Source organism: Myxocyprinus asiaticus, chromosome 18 (assembly GCF_019703515.2).
Source record: "Myxocyprinus asiaticus isolate MX2 ecotype Aquarium Trade chromosome 18, UBuf_Myxa_2, whole genome shotgun sequence".
Lineage (NCBI taxonomy): Eukaryota > Metazoa > Chordata > Actinopteri > Cypriniformes > Catostomidae > Myxocyprinus > Myxocyprinus asiaticus.
The window spans coordinates 25,581,181-25,604,279 of NC_059361.1; the positions used below are offsets into that span (position 1 = coordinate 25,581,181).

The window sequence follows — 23,099 nt, forward strand, 5'->3', positions numbered from 1 at the left end:
CCTTTCCAATGGAGGATTATTACTTTGTTGGCTTCCTTAATTTGCTTGTTCATTTTTGGCCAATTGTAGTTCTTTCCTTGTCTTTGTAATTGGTCTCATCCATTAGAAGCAACCATATAAAAAATCCATTCTGTCACTTGCCAGCTTGCTACGTCTTGTTTGCATGTTTTTGTGCAATGAACTTTGTTCCTTGTAAAGTATTTTGCTGGAAAGAACACCATATAATTTTGCTCTCCTTGAAGAGCTTATTGTTTGTACTTAATTTTGAAGGAAAGTAACAAGTAAGAGTCTTCAGTTCATCCTCACTGTTTTGAGTAACTCAGTTATTGCCTGACTCTTTGCATTTAGATTCATATAACTTCAACTAAGTGTAACTATGTTTCCACCCAAGTTGCAAATGTAATTTATGCAGAAAAACCATAATATCACAAAAACAATGTGAGGAAAAAGCAGCGTTTCCATCCCATGTGTTCAAAAGAACAGAATCGTCGCTTACGGAGAAATTGTAGCAAGTTGCGGTGTTTCCATCCAAAATGTTTTGCATTTTTTAAGCGCATTTCTAAAAATTCGACTTAAGAAAATACAAACTGGTTGAGTCACGTGACGTCATGCGAGGTTCGGACGTGTGAACGGCGAGTTTTAATTCTATTTATGTCATAAACCGGTGAGATTCAATACACCCTGATTCTTAACTGTTCTAGGAAGACAATATGTCAAAGAATTCAAAATCCTCGGGCTCTGAAAAAATTATAAGACACTTAAGCTGAAGCCCCTCAGGAGGCCTCGAGCCCGGGACTCAATTTGGATAGTATGGTGGAAAAGATTCAGCGTCAACTGTCGAGCATGGCGGCAATGCTGACGAAGGTCGTTGCTGACTTAGAGGATCTTGCTTTAAACGTTGATCGATCATTGCCATGGAGACAAAATTCACTGAGTTGGTTACAAGAGTGTCGGATGTTGAGGAACGGATCGATTATCTGGAGTCATCAGAGAGGGAATTAGCTGCTAATCCACTAGCGTCCAAAGAGGACTTGGAGAGTGTTTGGGAAAAGTTGGAAGACTTGGAGAATCGTAATCGGTGAAACAATGTCCGGATTGTTGGAATTCCTGAGAACAAAGAAGGCCGAGATATAGTAAAATTCCTAGATGGGCTCTTCCCGAGTCTGCTCGACATAACAGGCCATACTGGAAATCGGCGGATCTCTGAGCCGGAACTCTGTGAGCTCGCTCGATTTCCAGCTTACAGCCAGTTATGTCAAGCAGATTTGGAAAGCCAGTCCAGAAATTTCACCATGTCACGACCTTCTTCGTCTTCATGAATTTCAAAAATTCGGACATTGTTTCGTTGGCTACGATTCTCTAAGTCTTCCAACTTTTCCCAAACATGCTCCAAATCGATCTTGGTCGCTAGTGGACTAGCAGCTAATTCCCTCTCCAATGACTCCAGATAATCGATCCGTTTCTCAACATCCAACACTCTTGTAACCATCTCAGTGAATTTCATCTCTATGGCAGTGACTGATCAACGTATTACAGCAAGATCCTCCAAGTCAGCAACGACCTTTGCCAGCATTGCTGACGTGTTCCACATTTGATGCTGTATCTCTTTCACCGCACTGTCCAAATTGAGTCCCGGGCTTGCGGCCTCCTCAGGGGCTTCAGCTTGAGCACATAAGTGAAGAATCTGAGTGTATCAAATCTCACTGGTTTATGACATCAAAAGTATTAAAACTAGCAAAGTGCGCAGAGCTCGCCATTCACACATCCGACCCTCACATGGCACGCACGACTCCCTCCTTTTCTTTAGCCCTTACAATGGAAGTGAATGGGGACAATAAAAGTGAACGTGGCCAATTTTTGAAGGGTTTAAACAGAAATGTGAAGCTTATAATTTTGTAAAATCACTTGCATTAATTCTTCTGTTATAACTTGTGTATTATTTGAGCTGTAAAGTTGTTTAAATTGTCATTTTTACAGTAGATTTAGGGTTTTGGAGTTTGTTGACATTACATCATCATGGTAACAAAGTTGTAAAATTGGCTATAACTTTACACAGAAAAGGTTTGTAAGTGATTTTCATCACACTAAAATCTTGTTTACACACATATCCTTTGTCTTGTGGTTATACTTTTGAAAAAAAAAGAAAAAAAAAGGAGTATTAGAACATTAAAAAAATGGCCCCCATTCACTTCCACTGTAAGTGCATCACTGGATATTTGCTTTTTTATAAAGAAAAGGAGGAACATGTCGAAATTAATTTTTGTGCCACATTTTATGCCACAAAGGCTGTCGATTGAGCTTAACTTGTATTGAACCCGGAATATTTCTTTAAACAAAAATCACAGCAGTGTGACATACATTTTTTATTTAGTTTAAATTTTATATTGTTAGAAAGCTTTATGATGAAGTCTAATCTTTGGAACAACTGGCATTCTCTCCTTTTTGCTCATGTTTCTTTTATTTTTTTTCTAACTTTATGAACTTCTGTCACACCTTATATGGCTTCACTGTAAATGGGATATCATGCTATTCTTGTGATGAGCCACTATCTAACCATTTGGGTATGATACACTCGTTAAAGACTTGTAATTTCCTTTTTCTTTCATTTTGTCAAGAACAGAATATCTACAGTAAACCAAATGGCAGAGAAGCAGCAAGCGTTAATATTGGGAACTGTAGGGAATGCAGTTTTCTAAGTTAATTGAAAGTGTGGAGATTTTCATTTTTTAATATAGTTCTGTTGAAGCATGTGGAGCTGATGGGACTGGAAACAATCACACTTTCCTGCAGGATTTCTGTGTTTTGAACAGCACAACATTAAACTTTTTGGTTCCACTGTAAATCAACACGTTAAGATCTCAACAAATATATTCAATCTGTTGAACTCCTACTCACCAATATAATTCTTCTCAAAAATATCTTATATTAGATCATGAAAAGATACAGTATGTCACAGAATAAAAAAAAATAAAAAAACATTCACCAGTTAATATAAAAGTCCAAAAACTGTCATCTTATTGTAGAGAGGTTAAATAGTTCATAGGTTATGTGCAACTAGCCACCACTTACTCTGTCACAAAAATAGTGTCTGATTTCAGACAGTGTAGATATAGTAGGGATACAATAGACTAACTTCAAGTTCAACTAAACTTGCTCAGTGATGTCAGAAACAAACTGCAAAATAACCACCAGTGTTAAAGATAAAATATACATTTAGAAAGCAAAGGAGTAACCAGCTGAAACAAATGTGGCATTTTTCTAAGTTTTCATTTTTAAATCTAAGTTTATTATGCGAGCTTCATTATGAGGAAATCATAATGATCATACACCTCTTGGAGGTGCATATTTCAGAATGTATTTATTTGTGTGATTTGTTTACCTTTCTTCACCATATAAAGCATACCAGTATTCCCAGCATACCACTGCCAACAGAAGAATGCTGTCCTCCAAATATCTCATTATCAATTGTGGTAGCAGTAGCATAGCTCTGTCAATTATACAATGAAGAATACTAAATGCATCACAAAGTAAAGAGGGCATTCTAGGTAGCTTATCCTTTAGGGTAAAAAATAAAAGAAGGGTAAACAAAGTATGATCTCTAAACCGAACCACTGCATAGCACTGATGGTGAAATTGCCTCAAATTTTGATTTCAAGCAGTTAAGACTTAGGTAAGTCTGCATGTGTCAGTCATCATCATCCAAGAAATTCTAAATGCATGAAAAGAAAAACACTACAAAACTATTGAGCCAGGACCGACTCCCTACTTTCCATTCAGAAGCGGTTATTGGAAATAAATTCAACAACAATCAAGGTATTGTGCATTGCAGGGAATGATGAGGTCACAAAAAAATAGGGCCATCGAAATCCCTTCCATCGCCCCCTGCCTGGACATTTGCACTTTTATTAAAAAGCTATCTTTGGTGGCAAAAGACCAGTGGTGAAATGCATAGAGAGAAAGTGAGCACTAGAATCCCAACAGGGATGAAAGAGATGTGTTATTTGAAATTCACATGTCAAATCAAAGATTGCAAGGCTACTTGAGCCCAGAGCCCTTCATAGAGGGGCTCAGCTTGCACTTAGAAAAATAGTGCAGTAATGAAGTCAGTAGTTTTTTTGCAAAGAAACATTGAGGACACTAAATGGCTTTAAAATGAGTTGTCATTGAAAGATTTATGTAAATTGCTGGTTGGTTCAGCTGCACACATGTGGGGTATTTTCTCATTTTAAATTGAGAAGAGAAGACAAAAGATTGTACATTTGACAACAATTTAGCATCACATAAGATGGGTCATTTGAATGGGGCACTTACGCAGAATGGCCCTCTGGGTCTAGTCTGGTGGGGTTGGCTCCTTTTTTGAGTATGGCTGTGACTTTGTCTATATCTCCATTTTCCACTGCTTTCATCAGACGCTCATCTTGCTTTCCCCATTCTGTACTCTGAGACAGATAGTAGGCAGGTATAAGACATCAGAAAACAATATTTGCACAGAGAGTGAGACAACATTGTTATAGATCATAATAATGCCAAAGATCATAATCAAAAAACATTATCCACAAGTAAAAATGTTTCCATTTTACATTATTCCCTAATTTAATACATAATATAAGAATATATAAGAATTTGAGAATATAAAGGGCATCTTGTGTGCTGCAAAGGAAAAAAGGAAATCTGACCTTATACAAAGGGGTTAACACGGCCAAAGTTTCACTTGTGTGTATAATTGATTACTTACCTGGAAATAGTGTAAAATCTTTCATTTCGCTCATAAACTTTTCTTTGTTTCACATTTTTCAAAATCTTTAAAAAGTTAAGTCCTTTAAGTTTAACAAATCAGGACTTCCTTTAAAATTTTGGACCCTGCCATTTAGCTCAGTTACACTGAAAAAAGAAATCGATGATTTCACTTAATTCAATTGTGAACATTGGTTCCACACTATGAAAATACATTTCTTTTGATATTAAATTAAAATGTAGGCTCGACTCAAATACTTTGTGTAGCAAAACCCTAAATGAATTGAGTTAACCTTACTTAAATCTGATCTGTTCAAATAACTCCATTGAACCTTGCAGCTTGTTGCTAGCTATCAACAAACACATTAGCATATTATAAACCGATATATATATTTTTTTAACTTTATAACTAGTATGGTGTTGCTGAGAGTGTACAGATCCCCAATTAGTCATTATACTGAAGATCCCTCAGTATTTACTTATTGAAAAAAGCTAAACAAATTTTATTCAATAGTACTGAACCTAACCATTATCTCCACTCTTCTCCACAATGGCAACCTCCAAAAAAACATTAACATAACAGAAACTCCTCTAAATCCCAACATAACAAAACTTTAAACACTTCTCCTACTATTTCATTTTGCATAGAAATACATTAAAATAACACTTAATTTACTCTCCCGATCCAGTCCCATACAAAGCATGCTGGGAACTGGAAATCTCCTGTCTGGTTTCAGCAATACATTAATGCAACAAATATTATTCACATAGTCCCAACACAATTGGATTAAGTGAACATAGATGGATTTTACATGATGAAATTAAGTAGAGACCAAATGCTAATGATTTGTGTTGCATTAGCTCATTTTAAATAAGCGAATTGAGCAAGCAGTAAAAATCCAGTTGAGTGAACACCATCTGTCACAAATCTGAATCCATGTAAACATTTCATTGAAATGTGATCATATCACTTTTTGATGGCTGTGTTGAATAGCACATGGACTTTACGCAATATAATTATTTTCTCAATCTCAAACATGTTTCAGTGTAGATGTGGACTGCCTAACAATGGTTAAAGGTGCTATATGTAAGATTGACAACAAGCATTTGAAATGGGTACTGAAGTCCAAATTCAAAATACTGGAGAGTTGTCTGCCCCGCCCCAGACTCAAAGCTCTTGCGGGTTTCCAGAATGTTGACACGCAAATTAGCCAACTCAGCATCCGTTTTAAAGGATTTCTGGGCTTTAAGCTGTCTCCATCTTCCAAAAGCATCTCCAATATTTATCCTTGTTTTACTACGCCTCTGGTAATTGTGGTTTTTAGATGGATGGTGAGGCTTTTTAGGTCGGGTGGAATCTGTTATCTTTGATCCAGTTCATTTGCTGGCTTCCATGGCTGCAGCAGGCCGTGTTGTTTGCCTAACTTGTTAAAATCTGGCAACCTAGCGGTGTCGAAATACTATTGGTGAGTGGACAGTGGGCGGGATCACACAGGCTAAACATAAACAGAAATTCGGGCCGGAATGGAAACTTCAAAGTATAGTATACTGGCTGTAGCATTGTTATCGGAGAAGCCAGTATTTCAACTTAGCATGTTTCCTAATTCTCCTAATTTTATGATTTAGTACAGTAAAAATATTACATATAGCACCTTTAAGGAAAGACATGTGGTGCAGATGTTGAATAGATGTACAGCACTGGGATTTATAATAAAATCAGAAGTTTTGTGAATATTTGAGATCCTCAAAAAGATAAAATCCCTATAGACATTTGTTGTAACAAAAGCCTGACATTCCAAGCCTAAGAACACAATAGTACTGGGTAAAGTGTAACCCAATATTCTTACACAATAACATTATCACATTATTGTACACCACTGTTTGACATGATCAGTAGTTTGATATTTCAGTATCTTCTAGCCCAGAGGCGGACTGGGAAGAGCAATCTGTATTTGATATTTAAACCGGCCGAAAAGTGCTGGTAGGGGAAATGTCCCGGTTCTCCCTATGGCCAGTCTGCCCCCGTTCTTGCCTATTCATGTTTTTAATTTGTAAAATCTTGCTACAGCGAAAAAGGTGTTTTGACATAGTCGAGCAGTAAATAAAATCACATTATTTAGGTTATGAACGATTACGGCTGACTGGTTTTATGTTCATTATTAAATATTTATATTTATCTCAAGTGCACATGTTTATCTAGAAAGTCAAGTCTAGCGCGTCAACTGTGGTAAAATATCGCAGCGCTTAAAAACATTCCTCTTCAAAGGAAATATTGAACTGTCGTCTAATTTTCAGTACTGATCTGATAAACTGTATCACGAATCGTGCAGAGACGGTCCTTATTCTCCTTTTAGCCACAAACATTAACACGTACATCTGCCTTTAAACAAAACAATAAGCAACTTACAACCACAGACAGACTGACCACCCACAAACCCATTCTTCTAACGCAGACTCAGTTTTCAGGACATTTTATGGGCTTGGTCCAACAAAATGTTGAAAAACTATTCGAAAAAGTGAATCTAGTGTCACCAATGTTTACCTCGTTTTTCTTAAGTCGCTGTTTGAAACTTTTCATACTTCCAGAGTAACTAAGGCTAGTGCACTTGTCCAGATGTCCAAATTTGCGTCTCTTGTCAAAGTTTGTGTAAACCTCTTTCCGCCCCTCGGTTACAAGGTTTAGACAGTATTGAGACCTGACGCACTTCCATGAACCAATAGTCAGGAAAACTGTGTAACAATGCAGCCAATAGGCGTGAACTGGGAGTCTCTGTATGAAGGTCATTCCGTAGAAAAAGCTGATTCACATGATTTGTGCGATACACACAGATTCCACAGACTCTACAGATGCCTTCAAAACCTGCTTGACAATGAGTGTTTGTTTTAGATACAGCTTGCAGGAATACTATCAGCAGGCTTGTCCTGTTTTTAAACTTGTAAATAGACTTTCCTCATTAGTGATTGTCAGGGTTGTGAGGGTTACTTTTGAAATGTATTCCACTACAGATTACAGAATACATGCTGTAAAATGTAATTTGTAATGTATTTAGTTAGATTACTCAAGGTCAGTAAAATATTTTAAATACTTTGGATTACTTCTTCAACACTGGGAGATTTTTTCACTTGTTTTGACTATAAATACTCTGCCAGTACAGTAAGACAAAATACACGTTAAAAATACATTCTCTGAAAAACCTAAATATCTTATGCAGTGTTGTTCCTAAAACAAGATTAATCTAATTGATCTTGTTTTAAGGATTTTCAGATATTTTTAAAGGAAAACAATAAAAACAATTTATCAAGAATATGATTTTTGCCCTAATATCAAAGGTCTTACTAGAAAGGAAAAAAAAATTCTGATCCAACATGAATTTTCTTGATAAAAAATATGATTGTGCCTGGTAACATGTGCATGTAAAATGGCTAGAAATAGTATTTTAGCTTAGCATAAAGCTGACAGTTTACACAAGGTTTATTTCTATTTCTTCTGCTCCAAACTTACTTCAAACTTACTTCTCTGTCTGCTCGTATGAATGTAACACATCATAAGAAAGTGTTTCACCGCTGTTCAAATGCACTTTGGATCGCATCATTTATATGTATAAATGTTTTCCATCTGAAAGGACTAAATATTAATCACTAAAAAGTAATCTCTTCAGTAATCAAAATACTTTTTGAATGTATTTAATTACCAATTATTTAAATTGTAACTGTAATGGAATACAGATATTTTGTATTTTAAATACGTATTCCCGTTACATGTATTCAGTTTCTCCCCAACCCTGGTGCTTGGTTAGAAGTATGCACGTTTTTAATGAATCATATGATTTCAATTAGCAATTATTTGTTATGCACACTGATATAGCACTTTCTACTCTAATTTGTGTTTTTCTTCACATATGGTGCATTATTGCTGTTTAATCACTCAGTAGCCTATATATCTGATATATTTTCAGCAAAATCTCCATAATTAGAATTTATTGTACTGTATTATATGGTGTTTATTGTTCTGTAGTGTATTTACTTAAAGGAATATTCCAGGTTCAATACAAGTTAAGCTCAATTCACAGCATTTGTGGCATAATATTGATTACCACAAAAATTATTTCAACTCATCCCTCCAAATCTTTAAAAACAGCAAAAATCGAGGTTACAGTGAGGCACTTACAATGGAAGTAAAAGGGGGCCCCATTTTTTAAGGGTTTAAAACCAGAAATGTTAAGCTAATAATTTCATAAAAGCACTTGCATTAAGTCTTCTGTTAAATTTGTTTTATTTGAGCTGTAAAGTTGTTTACATCATAATTTTTATGGTCGTTTTACAATATACAGTGCTATGTCATCATGGAAACTAAATTGTAAAATTGGATATAACTTTACACATAAAAGGTTAGCAAGCGATTTTATGAAACTGAAATCATGTTAACATGCACATTGTTTATGTCTTGTGGCTATACTTATGAAACAGTGAGTATTTTAACATTTACAGATTGGCCCCCATTCACTTCCATTGCAAGTGTCAGTATAAAACAGGTTTATTTTTTTTTTTTAAGAAAATGAGGAACAAGTCTAAATAAATGTTTGTGCTAATCAACATTATGCCTTAATGCAGTCAATTTATAGCTTAACATGTATTGAACACAGAATACTCCTTTAAACTTATTACTGTATATTTTCTCATGTGCACTTTAAATATGTAAATAATAAATATGTATATGTATGTTACATTGTTGTACCTGCAGTGTAGAAATAAAAGCTTCTATTCTATATCTCTTAATAATAAGAATGTAAAACATAATCTGTAATTATGATCTGGAGCACTTGCTTGACAAGTCACTCAAGCGTGTTTATCATATCCTATGAATTATTCTCTATTTGGTATCATGTAACAGTCCACTAAATATATAAACAAAAATAGACTTCGTTTCTGTCATAGTACAGCGAGACTGAACAACACCGCTGCTACTACTTATTAAAATTCATTAATCAACAGAGCTATGTTACTGGGCGTAAAGTCTGCCATTTCAAATAATTAGAATGGGTCTATCTTATCTGTGAACTCAAGCAGTCAAACCTGTTTCAAACATGTGCCTCTTGAAAGACTTAATTCAGTCTGCCCCTACATTTTGTTCTTTGTAACAACACCCAACCAAACTGAGCTTTGTCATTGCACTGTGCCATTGTATTTCTTAAAAGGCAGCTTTTGAAGGTTTTCAACTGTCGTGTTATTTGAAGCTGGGCTACACTCATGAAAGAGGGTGAAAAATTCACTTTCTAACACTTGCAGTCCTCCGACCATTTACAAGCTTAGAATAGTTTAAAAATGAAGTCAAAACCAATAAAGACAGTTTATTGAAAGACGTTTATATATATAAAAAAAAAAAAAAAAAAAAAATAATGATGCAGAATTTAAATAATATATGACCAGGTTCTGTTTATCAATATTACATAAACCATATGCATCAATAAAGTGGGAGCAATTAAGAGCAGCTTTCCAAAGAGATTTAGTATTAATCCTGAATCCTATCAGATTATTTGGAATTCCAGATAAAAAACAAAAACAAAAAAACATTATACACAATCAAATGATGAACCTGCTTTTACTGACTGATGTTTAATGTTTTATGCACTAAAATCTTCCAGAAGACTGATAAAGGGATTTAAAAATAAAATAATAAAAAATGGTAATCAGAACATAGCACCAAACATCCTCACTGGCTTTGCCCTCAGACAGCTTTGCGGTGATATTCTGGAGGTGCAACCTCATAGTCACTGGCATTGAACAGCGACGATGAATTCTTCACCAAATACCTAAATCAAAAAATACAAGTTTGCACTAAATCTTTGCACATGTCAGTTAGTAATTACATTTCAATTACAGGAATTCCATTTTCAGAACATAAAATGTGACAGAAATTCACAAATATTTCTGCAGTTCTTGTAGCAGGTTTATAACATTAATCAGCATAATTTAAAACTAGTTAGTCACTATTCACCCACAACTAACAGCAGTTTTAATCAGTGTAATCTGTCTCACAGCAGCCTCAGAAATCATACTCTCAAAGAATTGATTTAAAAAATATATTTCCACTTACTTCAAAAAATCCTGCAGGTAGCTAAGAAGTAGGGCTAGACACTTCTCATCCAGAGGTGTGTAAGCCAGCATTGCACCAATTCTTACTGTCAAACATCAAAGAACACATGATCAAACACTAGCTCAAATTAAAGTTTAAATGAATAGTTCACCACAAAAATTACAATAAACTCATCATTTACTCACCCCTCATACCATCCCAAATGTGTATGATTTTCTTTTTTCTGAAGAACATAAAAAAAGATTTTTAGAAGAATATCTCAGCTCTGTAAGTGAATGGTGATAAAACCTTTGGAGATCCAAAAAGCAAAAAAGGAATCCAAATGGTTTAATCCAGGTCTTTTGAAGCAACCTAGTCGGTTTTGAGTGGGAACAGACCAAAATGTAACTCCTTTTTCACTGTAAATCTTGCCATTGCAGTTTCTAGACACAATGATTTCAAGCTCGATTACACTTCCAAGTGCTTGATGCATGCGCAGACCGCTAGATGGATCTATGAAGTGTAATCGAGCTTGAAACCATGACTGCCAAGGTGACTGCTTATGTTCTGGCCACCCTTCACTTGCATTATATGGACTTACAGAGCTGAGATATTCTTCCAAAAATCTTCATTTGTGTTCTGCAGAAGAAAGTCAGTCATACACATCTAGGATGGCATGAGGGTGAGTAAATAAGAGAATTTTCATTTTTGGGTGAACCATCCCTTATTTATATACAGTGCATCCGGAAAGTATTCACAGCGCTTCACTTTTTCCACATTTTGTTATGTTACAGCCTTATTCCAAAATGGATTAAATTCATTATTTTCCTCAAAATTCTACAAACATTACCCCATAATGACAACGTGAAAGAAGTTTGTTTGAAATCTTTGCAAATTTATTAAAAATAAAAAAAAACGAAAAATCATATGTACATAAGTATTCACAGCCTTTGCCATGACACTCAAAACTGAGCTCAGGTGCGTCCTGTTTCCACTGATCATCCTTGAGATGTTTCTACAACTTGATTGGAGTCCATCTGTGATAAATTCAGTTGATTGGACAAGATTTGGAAAGGCACACACCTGTCTATATAAGGTCCCACAGTTAACAGTGCATGTCAGAGAACAAACCAAGCCATGAAGTCCAAGGAATTGTCTGTAGACCTCCGAAACAGGATTGTATCGAGGCACAGATCTGGGGAAGGGTACAGAAAAATTTCTGCAGCATTGAATGTCCCAATGAACACAGTGGCCTCCATCATCCGTAAATGGAAGAAGTTTGGAACCACCAGGACTCTTCCTAGAGCTGGCCGCCTGGCCAAACTGAGCGATCGGGGGAGAAGGGCCTTAGTCAGGGAGGTGACCAAGAACCTGATGGTCACTCTGACAGAGCTCCAGCATTTCTCTGTGGAGAGAGGAGAACCTTCCAGAAGAACAACCATCTCTGCAGCACTCTACCAATCAGGCCTGTATGGTAGAGTGGCCAGACGGAAGCCACTCCTCAGTAAAAGGCACATGACAGCCCACCTGGAGTTTGCCAAAAGGCACCTGAAGGACTCTCAGACCATGAGAAACAAAGATTGAACTCTTTGGCCTGAATGGCAAGCGTCATGTCTGGAGGAAACCAAGCACCGCTCATCACCTGGCCAATACCATCCCTACAGTGAAGCATGGTGGTGGCAGCATTTTTCAGCGGCAGGAACTGGGAGACTAGTCAGGATCGAGGGAAAGATGAATGCAGCAATGTACAGAGACATCCTTGATGAAAACCTGCTCCAGAGCGCTCTGGACCTCAGACTGGGGTGACGGTTGATCTTCCAACAGGACAACGACCCTAAGCACACAGCCAAGATAACAAAGGAGTGGCTCCGGGACAACTCTGTGAATGTCCCTGAGTGGCCCAGCCAGAGCCCAGACTTGAACCCGATTGAACATCTCTGGAGAGATCTGAAAATGGCTGTGCACCGACGCTCACCATCCAACCTGATGGAGCTTGAGAGGTCCTGCAAAGAAGAATGGGAGAAACTGCCCAAAAATAGGTGTGCCAAGCTTGTAGCATCATACTCAAAGACTTGAGGCTGTAATTGGTGCCAAAGGTGCTTGAACAAAGTATTGAGCAAAGGCTGTGAATACTTACGTACATGTGATTTTTGTTTTCTTTTTCATTTTTTATTTTTAATACATTTGCAAAGATTTCAAACAAACTTCTTTCATGTTGTCATTATGGGGTATTGTTTGTAGAATTTTGAGGAAAATAATGAATTTAATCCATTTTGGAATAAGGCTGTAACATAACAAAATGTGGAAAAAGTGAAGCGCTGTGAATACTTTCCGGATGCACTGTATATATATATATATATATATATATATATATATATAAAAACTCTATCTAATAGTTTGTAATATTTAAAGCTCACAGTTGTCACTTTGCTTTAAAATATTTTAATGTGATACAAAATGTTAAGTAATTTTTAAAGATACAATTAGGTTTCAAAATACATTTAGCATTTTTACCAAAAAGCCTAAGTAGGTGTGATGCCCCGTAGATCTGAGACATAGACGTGTCTGGATGATTTGCCAAGATCTCTGCATACTGCGGCCTCTCAAATTTGTAGAGAAGCTGTGTGCCCAACATGACATTGAAGTACTCACGAATTCCAGCGACCACCTCATTCACGGCACATTCTCTGAGTAAAGACATCAAATATCTTGTTAAAAAGACTCTACATGAACATTTAATGAATTTCAACTGTGATTCCAATTAACTGGATAACTAAAAGTTTTCACAAACAAACATACTTGCCCCTTGATTTCTTGTAATTTGCATAGTCCTCCAGGATAGCATCCACATTCTTTTTTGCAGGCAAGTGGAAAAGCTAAACAAATTAAACAAAACTGCATAAATATTCCCACAATGCATTGTGTCTGAGCTGATGTCTGTACATCATTTCACATCATCTTTCAAAACTCAGATGACCGATATATTACATTACTCTAGATTCAGATACTCCAGTTATTCCTAAAGGATTTTCAAATGGGAAGAAGTATTAATGACACCACATGAACAATAGGCAAGATGCGGGTAGGGCAGTGGTTCTCATTTTTTTTGGGCACGTCCCACTTCGAAAAAAGAAAAAATTTCATCTGTTTATATAAGCTCCTTTTTTCGAGAGCTGCATGCACAGGACGCATTGCAGTGCAAGGCGAAAGTGTTAACAAAGCTTGAGAATAAGGCGGAGGAAAAGAAATTGCCCACATTGGTTCTTGCATGTATTGCCACATTTTTTTTTATGTGAAAGTGAATGAGAATTGAGAACAGGGCAGACTTCTGCACCCCTCTTACAATACCTCCACACTTTGAGAACCACTGGGCTAGGGTATTATATATGGGCTGGGTTTAAAAAAATAAATAATTAACTACACATTATTACACAACTGGTTTCTCAGCAATATGTCAGTAGTATGGTGTGGTGGTGGCATAGTGGGCTAAAGCACATAACTGGTAATCAGGTTGCTGGTTCAATCCCCACAGCCACCACCATTGTGTCCTTGAGCAAGGCACTTAACTCCAGGTTGCTCCAGGGGGACTGTCCCTGTAATAAGTGCACTGTAAGTCGCTTTGGATAAAAGCATCTGCCAAATGCATAAATGTAATGTAAATGTAAAAAAGTATTCTGATGCAGCAATTATGCAAGAAATTAGTTCAGTCCTATGCATATTAGATCCATCTTTTATTTTCGTCAAGGATTTATTTACAATTCAATGGCTGAAGAGAGGTCACTTGTATTGTCATAGCTGACAATCTCTGTAAATGGACAAGTGTAACCCAATCGTATATTTTTGTCTCTTCTCTGTATAGTTGTTGCTTTACACAACATTTCCACCATGCTATTGTGCAATATTGTTACATAATGATGAGCCACACAGTATGCAGGCTCCAAATAAGAGTACGGATTTGGATGAGATTGAAGACATGAGGTGGTTTGTGATTACCTGCTTCTGTCTAGTGATCAGGTCCCAGTCATCTACCAGCCATGGTTTTAACTCTTCAGGAATTTTTACCTTCACCTCTACTCTGTTGATGAAAGTCTCCTCCTGTGAACAAAACCATTTTTGGAGTAAAAACAGCTTCACTTTTAACTTTAAAATAAAGATAGTTAAGATATTGGCCCCAAGATTCAGTTTTCAATAGGCTTTAAACTGACATACACTCTCCACAGTTGGGTCAACACGTGCCCTTTTCTTGCGTGGGGGGTGAGGCATGTCCCCAGTGCTGGTACCTTCTCCAGCTCCTGGTGCTGAAAAGCAAATACAAGAAAAAGCTTGTTAGCAGCAACAGTCAGCCACTACATATTACATTTATAAACCAAGTTTAACCAAGAGTAAACTCTCCTTTAATTTATCCATACCATTTCTTTTATTTTTGGTAATCTTGCTTAGAATTTACTTAAGCATCCAATAACATTTATGCAACTCTGAACAAATCTAGATAAAATATTTGGACAGACAGGGGCATATGTACATACGTACAGTATTTAATTACAATTACACTCAACAAACAGTTTCAAAACACTGGTTAAAATACATTGGTATTTGCAAGGGGAAACAGAACTTACTCTTTTGCTTGTTCTTTTTGGTTTTTCTAGTGAAAAGAACATAAAACACAAAGTTAAACATACACCAGTAAACATACAACTAACTGATATGAGCTTGCAGTTCTGTCAGTTCATTTGCAGAGTTCATTTGAGGGTACTTCAACAAAGTAACACTCACACATCTACATTTTTTTGCTGCACAGCAGCGATCTTCTTGCTCGGTGCGACACCCCTCATCCTTCCCTCAACATAATGGTCTCTGAATAAAATAGCATAAGACATGTTCTTAATGAAAGACAAACATGCATCACAGGAAATAATACACCATTGTTTGTGCCACTGGAATAACAGTAAAAGAGAATAATAAAGGTATGGAAGTTTGCTTTGCATTAATATGACCCAACTTGATTTTATTTGTTTGAAATGTGTATGTCAGGAACCACTTGTTTTAATTTTTTGCACATTTTCATTTTCTTCATGTAAGATAAGTTCAAAGGGTAGTCTTAAAGGGATAGTTCACCCAAAAATGAAAATTCTCTCATCATTTACTCAACCTCATGCCATCCCAGATGTGATACTTTTATTCTGCTGAACACAAAGATTTTTGGAAGAATATCCAAGTGAATGGTGGCCAGAACTTTGAAGGTTCAAAAAGCATATAAAGGCAGCATAAAAGAAGATTTCATATTACCCCAGAGGTTAAATCTATGTCTTTAGAAATGATATAATAGTTGTGGGTGATAAACGGTTCAATAGTTAAGTCCTTTACTATAAATCTCCACTTTCACATTCTTCTTTTGTTTTTGCCACCTTCTGGGCAGTGAGGAGAATTTATAGTAAAAAAAAGGACTTAAATATTGAACTGTTTCTCACCCACACCTATCATATCACTGATTTTTGGACCTTCAAAGTTCTGGCCACCATTCACTTGCATTGTATGGACCTACAGAACTGAAATTTTCTTTTAAACATCTATGTCAGACAGAAAGTCATACACATCTGGGATTTCATAAAAGTGAGTAAATGAGAGAATTTTCATTTTGGGGTGAACTATCCCTTTAAGCACTGTTATCATGAACTATTCATGTGTGGAACTCACTGGTTTGCCTTTTGAAGCTCTTTCTGTTTCTGCAGGTTACTGTCCACATATTTGAGCACACGGCTTTCAGGAACCCATTCGTCCCAGCTAGAAACACATCGAACATACACTCTTTAAATTAACTGATCCAGCTGTAACTTTGATTCATGTTAAAATATAACAAAATATAAACGTAAAAGTATAAACACGGTCCTCGTGGACCACTTTTACCACTTCAGCTATTCAACTTACAATATTAGGGATGTTAATCTTGTCATCCTAGCTACAACTCATTTTAAAAAAGGAACTCAGTCATACCAGAAAGCAACGAAAACTTACTTTTTATTCCATCCGCTGTAATGAATGAAGTATTTCACTTGTTTGTCCTTGATATTGATTTTTACACACTGCAAAGAGCAATAAGAAATACATATACGCATCTTTCAGAGAAAGAGAGTTCAAACACAGTAAACCACAAAATTATTAGACAACTAAAGTGCACAAAAGGGCAACAGAGTTTAAATAATGTTGACATTTTCACCAAGAATGATGAAATTACACTAAACAACTAATGTACAATCACATACTCTTCACATTAAAAGTGAAACAAAAAAAAAAAAACTAATCCTGAATCTTCATTCACAACCAGACAAAACATGGAAAGTATGGCCAAATGCTGTGCCCTTAATCAAGTGCTGTCATTGAATAGATATACACACACTGGCAGCCAAAAGTTTGGAATAATGTACAGATTTTGTGCTTATGTAAAGAAATTGGTACTTTTATTCACCAAAGTGGCATTCAGTTGATCACAATGTACAGTCAGGACATTAATAACGTGAAAAATTACTATTACAATTTGAAAAAAACTTCTTCAAAGAGTTTTCATCAAAAAATCCTCCACATGCAGCAATGACAGCTTTGCAGATCCTTGGCATTCTAGCTGTCAGTTTGTCCAGATACTCAGGTGACATTTCACCCCAACGCTTCCTGTAGCACTTGCCATAGATGTGGCTGTCTTGTCGGGCACTTCTCACGCACCTTACAGTCTAGCTGATCCCACAAAAGCTCACTGGAGTTAAGATCCATAACACTCTTTCCAATTATCTGTTGTTCAATGTCTGTGTTTCTTTGCCCACTCTAACCTTTTCTTTTTGTTTTTCTGTTTCAAAAGTGGCTTTTTCTTTGCAATTCTTTCCATAAGGCCTGCACCCCTGAGTCTTCTCTTTACTGTTGTACATGAAACTGGTGTTGAGCGGGTAGAATTCAATGAAGCTCTCAGCTGAGGACATGCGAGGCGTATATTTCTCAAACAAAAGACTCTGATGTACTTATCCTCTTGTTTAGTTGTACATCTGGCCTTCTACATCTCTTTCTGTCCTTATTAGAGCCAGTTGTCCTTTGTCTTTGAAGACTGCAGTGTACACCTTTGTATGAAATCTTCAGTCTGTTGGCAATTTCAAGCATTGTATAGCCTTCATTCCTCAAAACAATGATTGACTGATGAGTTTCTAGAGAAAGCGGTTTCTTTTTTTGCCATTTTTGACCTAATATTGACCTTAAAACATGCCAGTCTATTGCATACTGTGGCAACTCAAAAACAAACACAAAGACAATGTTAAGCTTCATTTAACAAACCAAATAGCTTTCAACTGTGTTTGATATAATGGCAAGTGATTTTCTAGTACCAAATTATCAATTTAGCATGATTACTCAAGGATAAGTTGTTGGAGTGATGGCTGCTGGAAATGGGGCCTGTCTAGATTTGATAAAAAAATTTTAACAAAAATTTAATAGTGATGGTGCTGTTTTTTTACATCAGTAATGTCCTGACTATACTTTGTGATCAGTTGAATGCCACTTTGGTGAATTAAAGTACCAAATTCCTTCAGAAACGGCAAAATCCATACATTATTCTAAACTTTTGGCCACCAGTGTATAATATATACACATATACATACATATATATATATATATATATATATATATATACATATACACATACATACATACATACATACATACATATATATATATATATGCACAGTTGAAGTCAGAACTTTACATACACCTTAGCCAAATACATTTAAACTCAGTTTTTCACAATTCCTGACATTTAATCATAGAAAACTTTCCCTGTCTTAGTTAGGATCACTACTTTATTTTAAGAATGTGAAATATCAGAATAATAGTAGAGAGAATGATTTATTTCAGCTTTTATTTCTTTCATCACATTCCCAGTGGGTCAGAAGTTCATATACACTTTGTTAGTATTTGGTAGCATTGCCTTTAAATTGTTTAACTTGGGTCAAACTTTTTGGGTAGCCTTGCACAAGCTTCTCACAATAAGTTGCTGGAATTTTGGCCCATTCCTCCAGACAGAATTGGTGTAACTGAATCAAGTTTGTAGGCCTCCTTGCTCGCACACGTTTTTTCAGTTCTGCCCACAAATTTCCTATCGGATTGAGGTCAGGGCATTTGTGATGGACACTCTAATACCTTGACTTTAATGTCCTCAAGCCATTTTGCCGCAACTTTGGAGGTATGCTTGGGGTCATTGTCCATTTGGAAGACCCATTTGAAGACCGAGCTTTAACTTCCAGGCTGATGTCTTGAGATGTTGCTTCAATATATCTACATAATTTTCCTTCCTCATGATGCCATCTATTTTGCTGCAGTCCCTCCTGCAGCAAAGCACCCCCACAATATGATGCTGCCACCCCCTTGCTTCTCGGTTGGGATGGTGTTCTTCGGCTTGCAAGCCTCACCCTTTTTCCTCCAAACATAACGATAGTCATTATGGACAAACAGTTCAATTTTTGTTTCATCAGACCAGAGGATATTTCTCCAAAAAGTATGATCTTTATCCCCATGTGCACTTGCAAACCGTAGTCTGGCTTTTTTATGGTGGTTTTGGAGCAGTGGCTTCTTCCTTGCTGAGCAGCCTTTCAGGTTATGACAATATGGGACTCATTTTACTGTGGATATAGATACTTGTCTACCTGTTTCCTCCAGCATCTTCCCAAGGTCCTTTGCTCTTGTTCTGGGATTGATTTGCACTTTTCACACCAATCTACGTTCATCTCTAGGAGACAGAATGAGTCTCCTTCCTGAGCAGTATGATGGCTGCGTGGTCCCATGGTGTTTATACTTGCGTAGTATTGTTTGTATAGATGAACGTGATACCTTCAGTTGTTTGGAAATTGCTCCCAAGGATGAACCAAACTTGTGGAGGTCCACAATGTTTTCTGAGGTCTTGGCTGATTCCTTTTGACTTTCCCATGATGTCAAGCAAAGAGGCACTGAGTTTGAAGGTAGGCCTTAAAATACATCCACAGGTACACCTCCAATTAGCCCAATAAGATAATTGGCTAATTGCCTAAAGGCTTGACATCATTTTCTGGAATTTTCCAAGCTGCTTAAAGGCACAGTTAACTTAGTGTATGTAAACTTCTGACCCACTGGAATTGTGATTTAGACAATTAAAAGTGAAACAATATGTCTGTAAACAATTGTATGAAAAATTACTTGTGTCATGCAAAGTAGATGTCTTAAACAACTTGCCAAAAATATAGTTTACTAATATAAAATCTGTGGAGTGGTTAAATGACTTTTAATGACTTCAACCTAAGTGTATGTAAACTTCTGACTTCAACTGTATAGTACAGTGTTTCCCAACCACTGTGTGCCATGAAAGATTGTCAGGTGTGCCATGGAAAATTATCAAATTCCACAAAATAAATAAATGCATGAAAAAAAAAAAAAAAGATAATTTAAGGGATCCAAACTCCTCACCTTTCTGAGAAATTCGCCGTTTTGAATCGGTTACTTTTGTAATTGTGAAGAGCAATGATTAATGTGCAAATGTGACTGATATTTATACACATTAAGGGTCTTTCACATGACTCGCGTCAGCGCTACAGAATACATTGAAGTCTATGAAGTGACGCCACTTTACACCAAAGTGTTTTTCACACACACCTTTTTGCTTCACCAGTAATGTCTTTGAGAGTACTAAGCAACAAGAAATATTTAAAAACTGTCCAAATTTGTGGAGACATTGAATGTCTCATAATTTCTTTTAATTAAATATTACCTTATCATTTACAAATATCAGAGACCCCAGTTATTGAACTAATTTAAATTCACCAAGAAAACACTTAGACCTAAACATAAACGAGTCCTTTTATTACTTTCTGCTATCAAAGCAACTGCAAGCTTTTTTTCTCTCTCCCAAATACGTTTTCAATGTTTATTATGCACACCTCCCGCTTTTCTACGTGGCAAACCGTAAAATCGCCCCTCTGTGACGCTTTCTGCAACTCTTGTCATGTGGAGGGCAATGCGGCGCTTGACGCTTGCGTTGAACGGAGCGTTGACGCCGACTCAACTCATGTGAAATGCCCTTTACAATAATGAAAGAACATTATTGAAACTCAAAATGATTATTATTTGTCTATTATTGTGGTCTTTTCTGATAAAAGCCATGCTCAGCAGTTTAAATAGGCTACTGTAGGAAAATGATACTGTAGATCTGCTTTGTGTTTATAGTTCTTATACTGAAGTCAACAGATTTGTAGCCATGCAGGTTTTAATAAAGGAGAAGGTAAGGACGTTATTGACACTCACTATTATTAGACGATTATTGTTGTCTTTTTGGATGAAAAATAATGTTCAGACTGAAGGAAGACTAAAGATCTGCTTTGTTCTTTTAATGTTTAAACACTATAAAGTCTCTTGGTAGATTTCAGTCATGAACGACTCAAAATGATTCAATGACTCACTCATAGCACATAAGACGCTCATTTGTCGCCACCTAATGACATTTCCAGAAGGGGTCACTGAACTAATCGGTTAAAAATTGAACAAATTTGTGAAACAGAAGCAAGCCTCACCAAAATACTCTTTATTTTGCCACTAATTCTGCACAGCTGTAAACTTAAATAAACTTGAATCACTATAATAGCTGGAATTGGTGCTCTTATCTTCTTTAAAAAAAAAATATCCCCAGAAAAAAATTTTTGTGGACCAGTGATTGTCTTACCTTTTTCGCCCCTCATGAGTTTGTATCCCTGTAATTTGTTGTGGCATTGCAAGAACAAATCTACAATTAGAAAAGCAGCAAATTTGTTGTTTTTTCATTACCCATTTAGTGCTCTTACCACCTGTGACCTCACACAGCGTAGCCTACCTATGTGACTTGTTTTTTTTGCATAGCCGAATTTCAAACATTACAAATAAACACGCTACTAAGAAGGACAGAAAACATGGACAAGTTCTTGAAAAGGAAAAATATTGACGATGGTTAGCCTATGTGGGATAGTGGTGTGCCGTAGAATTTTTTTAGTTGTAAAAAGTGTGCCGTGGCAGAAAAAAGGTTGGGAAACACTGGTATAGTACAATAAATATATTTCTCAAAAGCATTAACCCAGATCTACAAAACCAGTACATCAAACACATGGACTACATTTACACACACACACACAAAAAAGGAATATCTCTTTCTGTTATTGCTACGCTACCAAAATATCAAACATGCTTTTGAAGGCCTTTATGCATATGATGCATAAATAACAGAATGATTCAGACAGATACCTTAGCTTCATATAGCAATGGCCCATGAAAGCACAGCACTCGTTCACCTGAAATGCATCAGAAGTAAATACATACATATTTTAAAAGCTTTTCTTATATATGAATATGAACTGTTGCATGAACACAGGATCACGTGCAAGGTGAAATTTTTGCAGAGCATTTGTGCTGTTTGACAAGATGCCTGTTGTGCCACAACCCCCAACTCGTGCATTCATATTTCCTGCAGTTCTGTGAGGCATCTCAAATATTCCGCCAATGCACCAATTGTTTAAAATGTAACATTTACTTTTTTGAAACTAGATCTCTCGCCTGTCTCATTAGCGATGTTAATAACATTAAGCCAGTTCTGTGTGGACATTCCAAATATAATAAAAAATAAATACCGCTAGGACTTTAATAATCTATCTTCATGCTATGATGCGAGAATGCTGTAAACAAGGCCTGCTACGAGCTAACGCGCTACATAGACACCAGCTAATGTGTTGTTTCGGAAACAGGTAGCTGCTTGCGTGTATAAAGACTGTCACGTATAATGGAAAACCTGCATTTGCAGGTTGACGTATAAATCAACAGGATTAAAAAAACACCATAAGCACTGCGTGACTAAAGACTTGTTTTCATACACATCCACACATCTCACTGTTGCGATAGCGCGCGCCATTGTGCGGATGTAGCGCGCGCTTCCACTGCACAGGATGCACTGAGCAATTGATGGCTCCTTTCGAGGAGACATAGCTTTTTTACAAGGTATCTTACCTTCTTGAAATTTAGGTTTAGGGTCCTGTTTAGGCGCCATTCACAGATTAAACAATAAAAATAGCTGGAAAATCAAATCCAGGCATCGCCAGCTCTGATTTCATTCACACAGGGTGAAGGAGCCGCGCTGCGTTGCTATGACGCACTTTTTTCGCGTCACTGTCAGATTATAAACACCATTCACCAAGCCCCTGCTGGAGCATCACAGAACTTGTGCACTATGGTTTTCAAGTGTATATGTACAGTAAGTGAAATACTTTCATATTTA

General features: G+C 36.6%; 2 protein-coding genes across 4 annotated transcripts in view; both read right to left on the minus strand.

Moving 5' to 3' along the window:
• The window catches only part of LOC127455993 (uveal autoantigen with coiled-coil domains and ankyrin repeats protein-like), a 32,496-nt gene extending 22,564 nt beyond the window's left edge, over positions 1 to 9,932 (minus strand). For 2 of the 3 annotated variants that reach the window (XR_007899769.1, XM_051724246.1), the window contains exons 1-2: positions 7,277 to 9,932; positions 4,312 to 4,439 (exon numbers count right to left, since the gene is read on the minus strand). Coding sequence is in view for 1 of the 3 variants with exons in the window: in XM_051724246.1 (XP_051580206.1) it covers positions 4,312 to 4,439; positions 7,277 to 7,519 (371 nt within the window). In the remaining 2 variants the exon portion in view is untranslated. Of the gene's footprint in view, positions 1 to 4,311; positions 7,251 to 7,276 lie in introns of those variants that run through there. The other variant, XR_007899770.1, reaches the window with a different exon arrangement.
• A 144-nt stretch (positions 9,933 to 10,076) lies between these two features.
• LOC127456005 (mortality factor 4-like protein 1) lies at positions 10,077 to 22,993 on the minus strand. The gene is made up of 12 exons (XM_051724276.1): positions 22,832 to 22,993; positions 22,076 to 22,122; positions 16,820 to 16,887; positions 16,502 to 16,588; positions 15,581 to 15,661; positions 15,424 to 15,449; positions 15,017 to 15,105; positions 14,801 to 14,902; positions 13,607 to 13,683; positions 13,322 to 13,494; positions 10,829 to 10,913; positions 10,077 to 10,544 (listed from the first exon to the last, which is right to left on the minus strand). Exons 1-12 carry the CDS (start codon positions 22,869 to 22,871, stop codon positions 10,460 to 10,462), a joined length of 960 nt encoding a protein of 319 aa, XP_051580236.1. The 5' UTR covers positions 22,872 to 22,993; the 3' UTR covers positions 10,077 to 10,459.
• Positions 22,994 to 23,099: the final 106 nt, after the last annotated feature.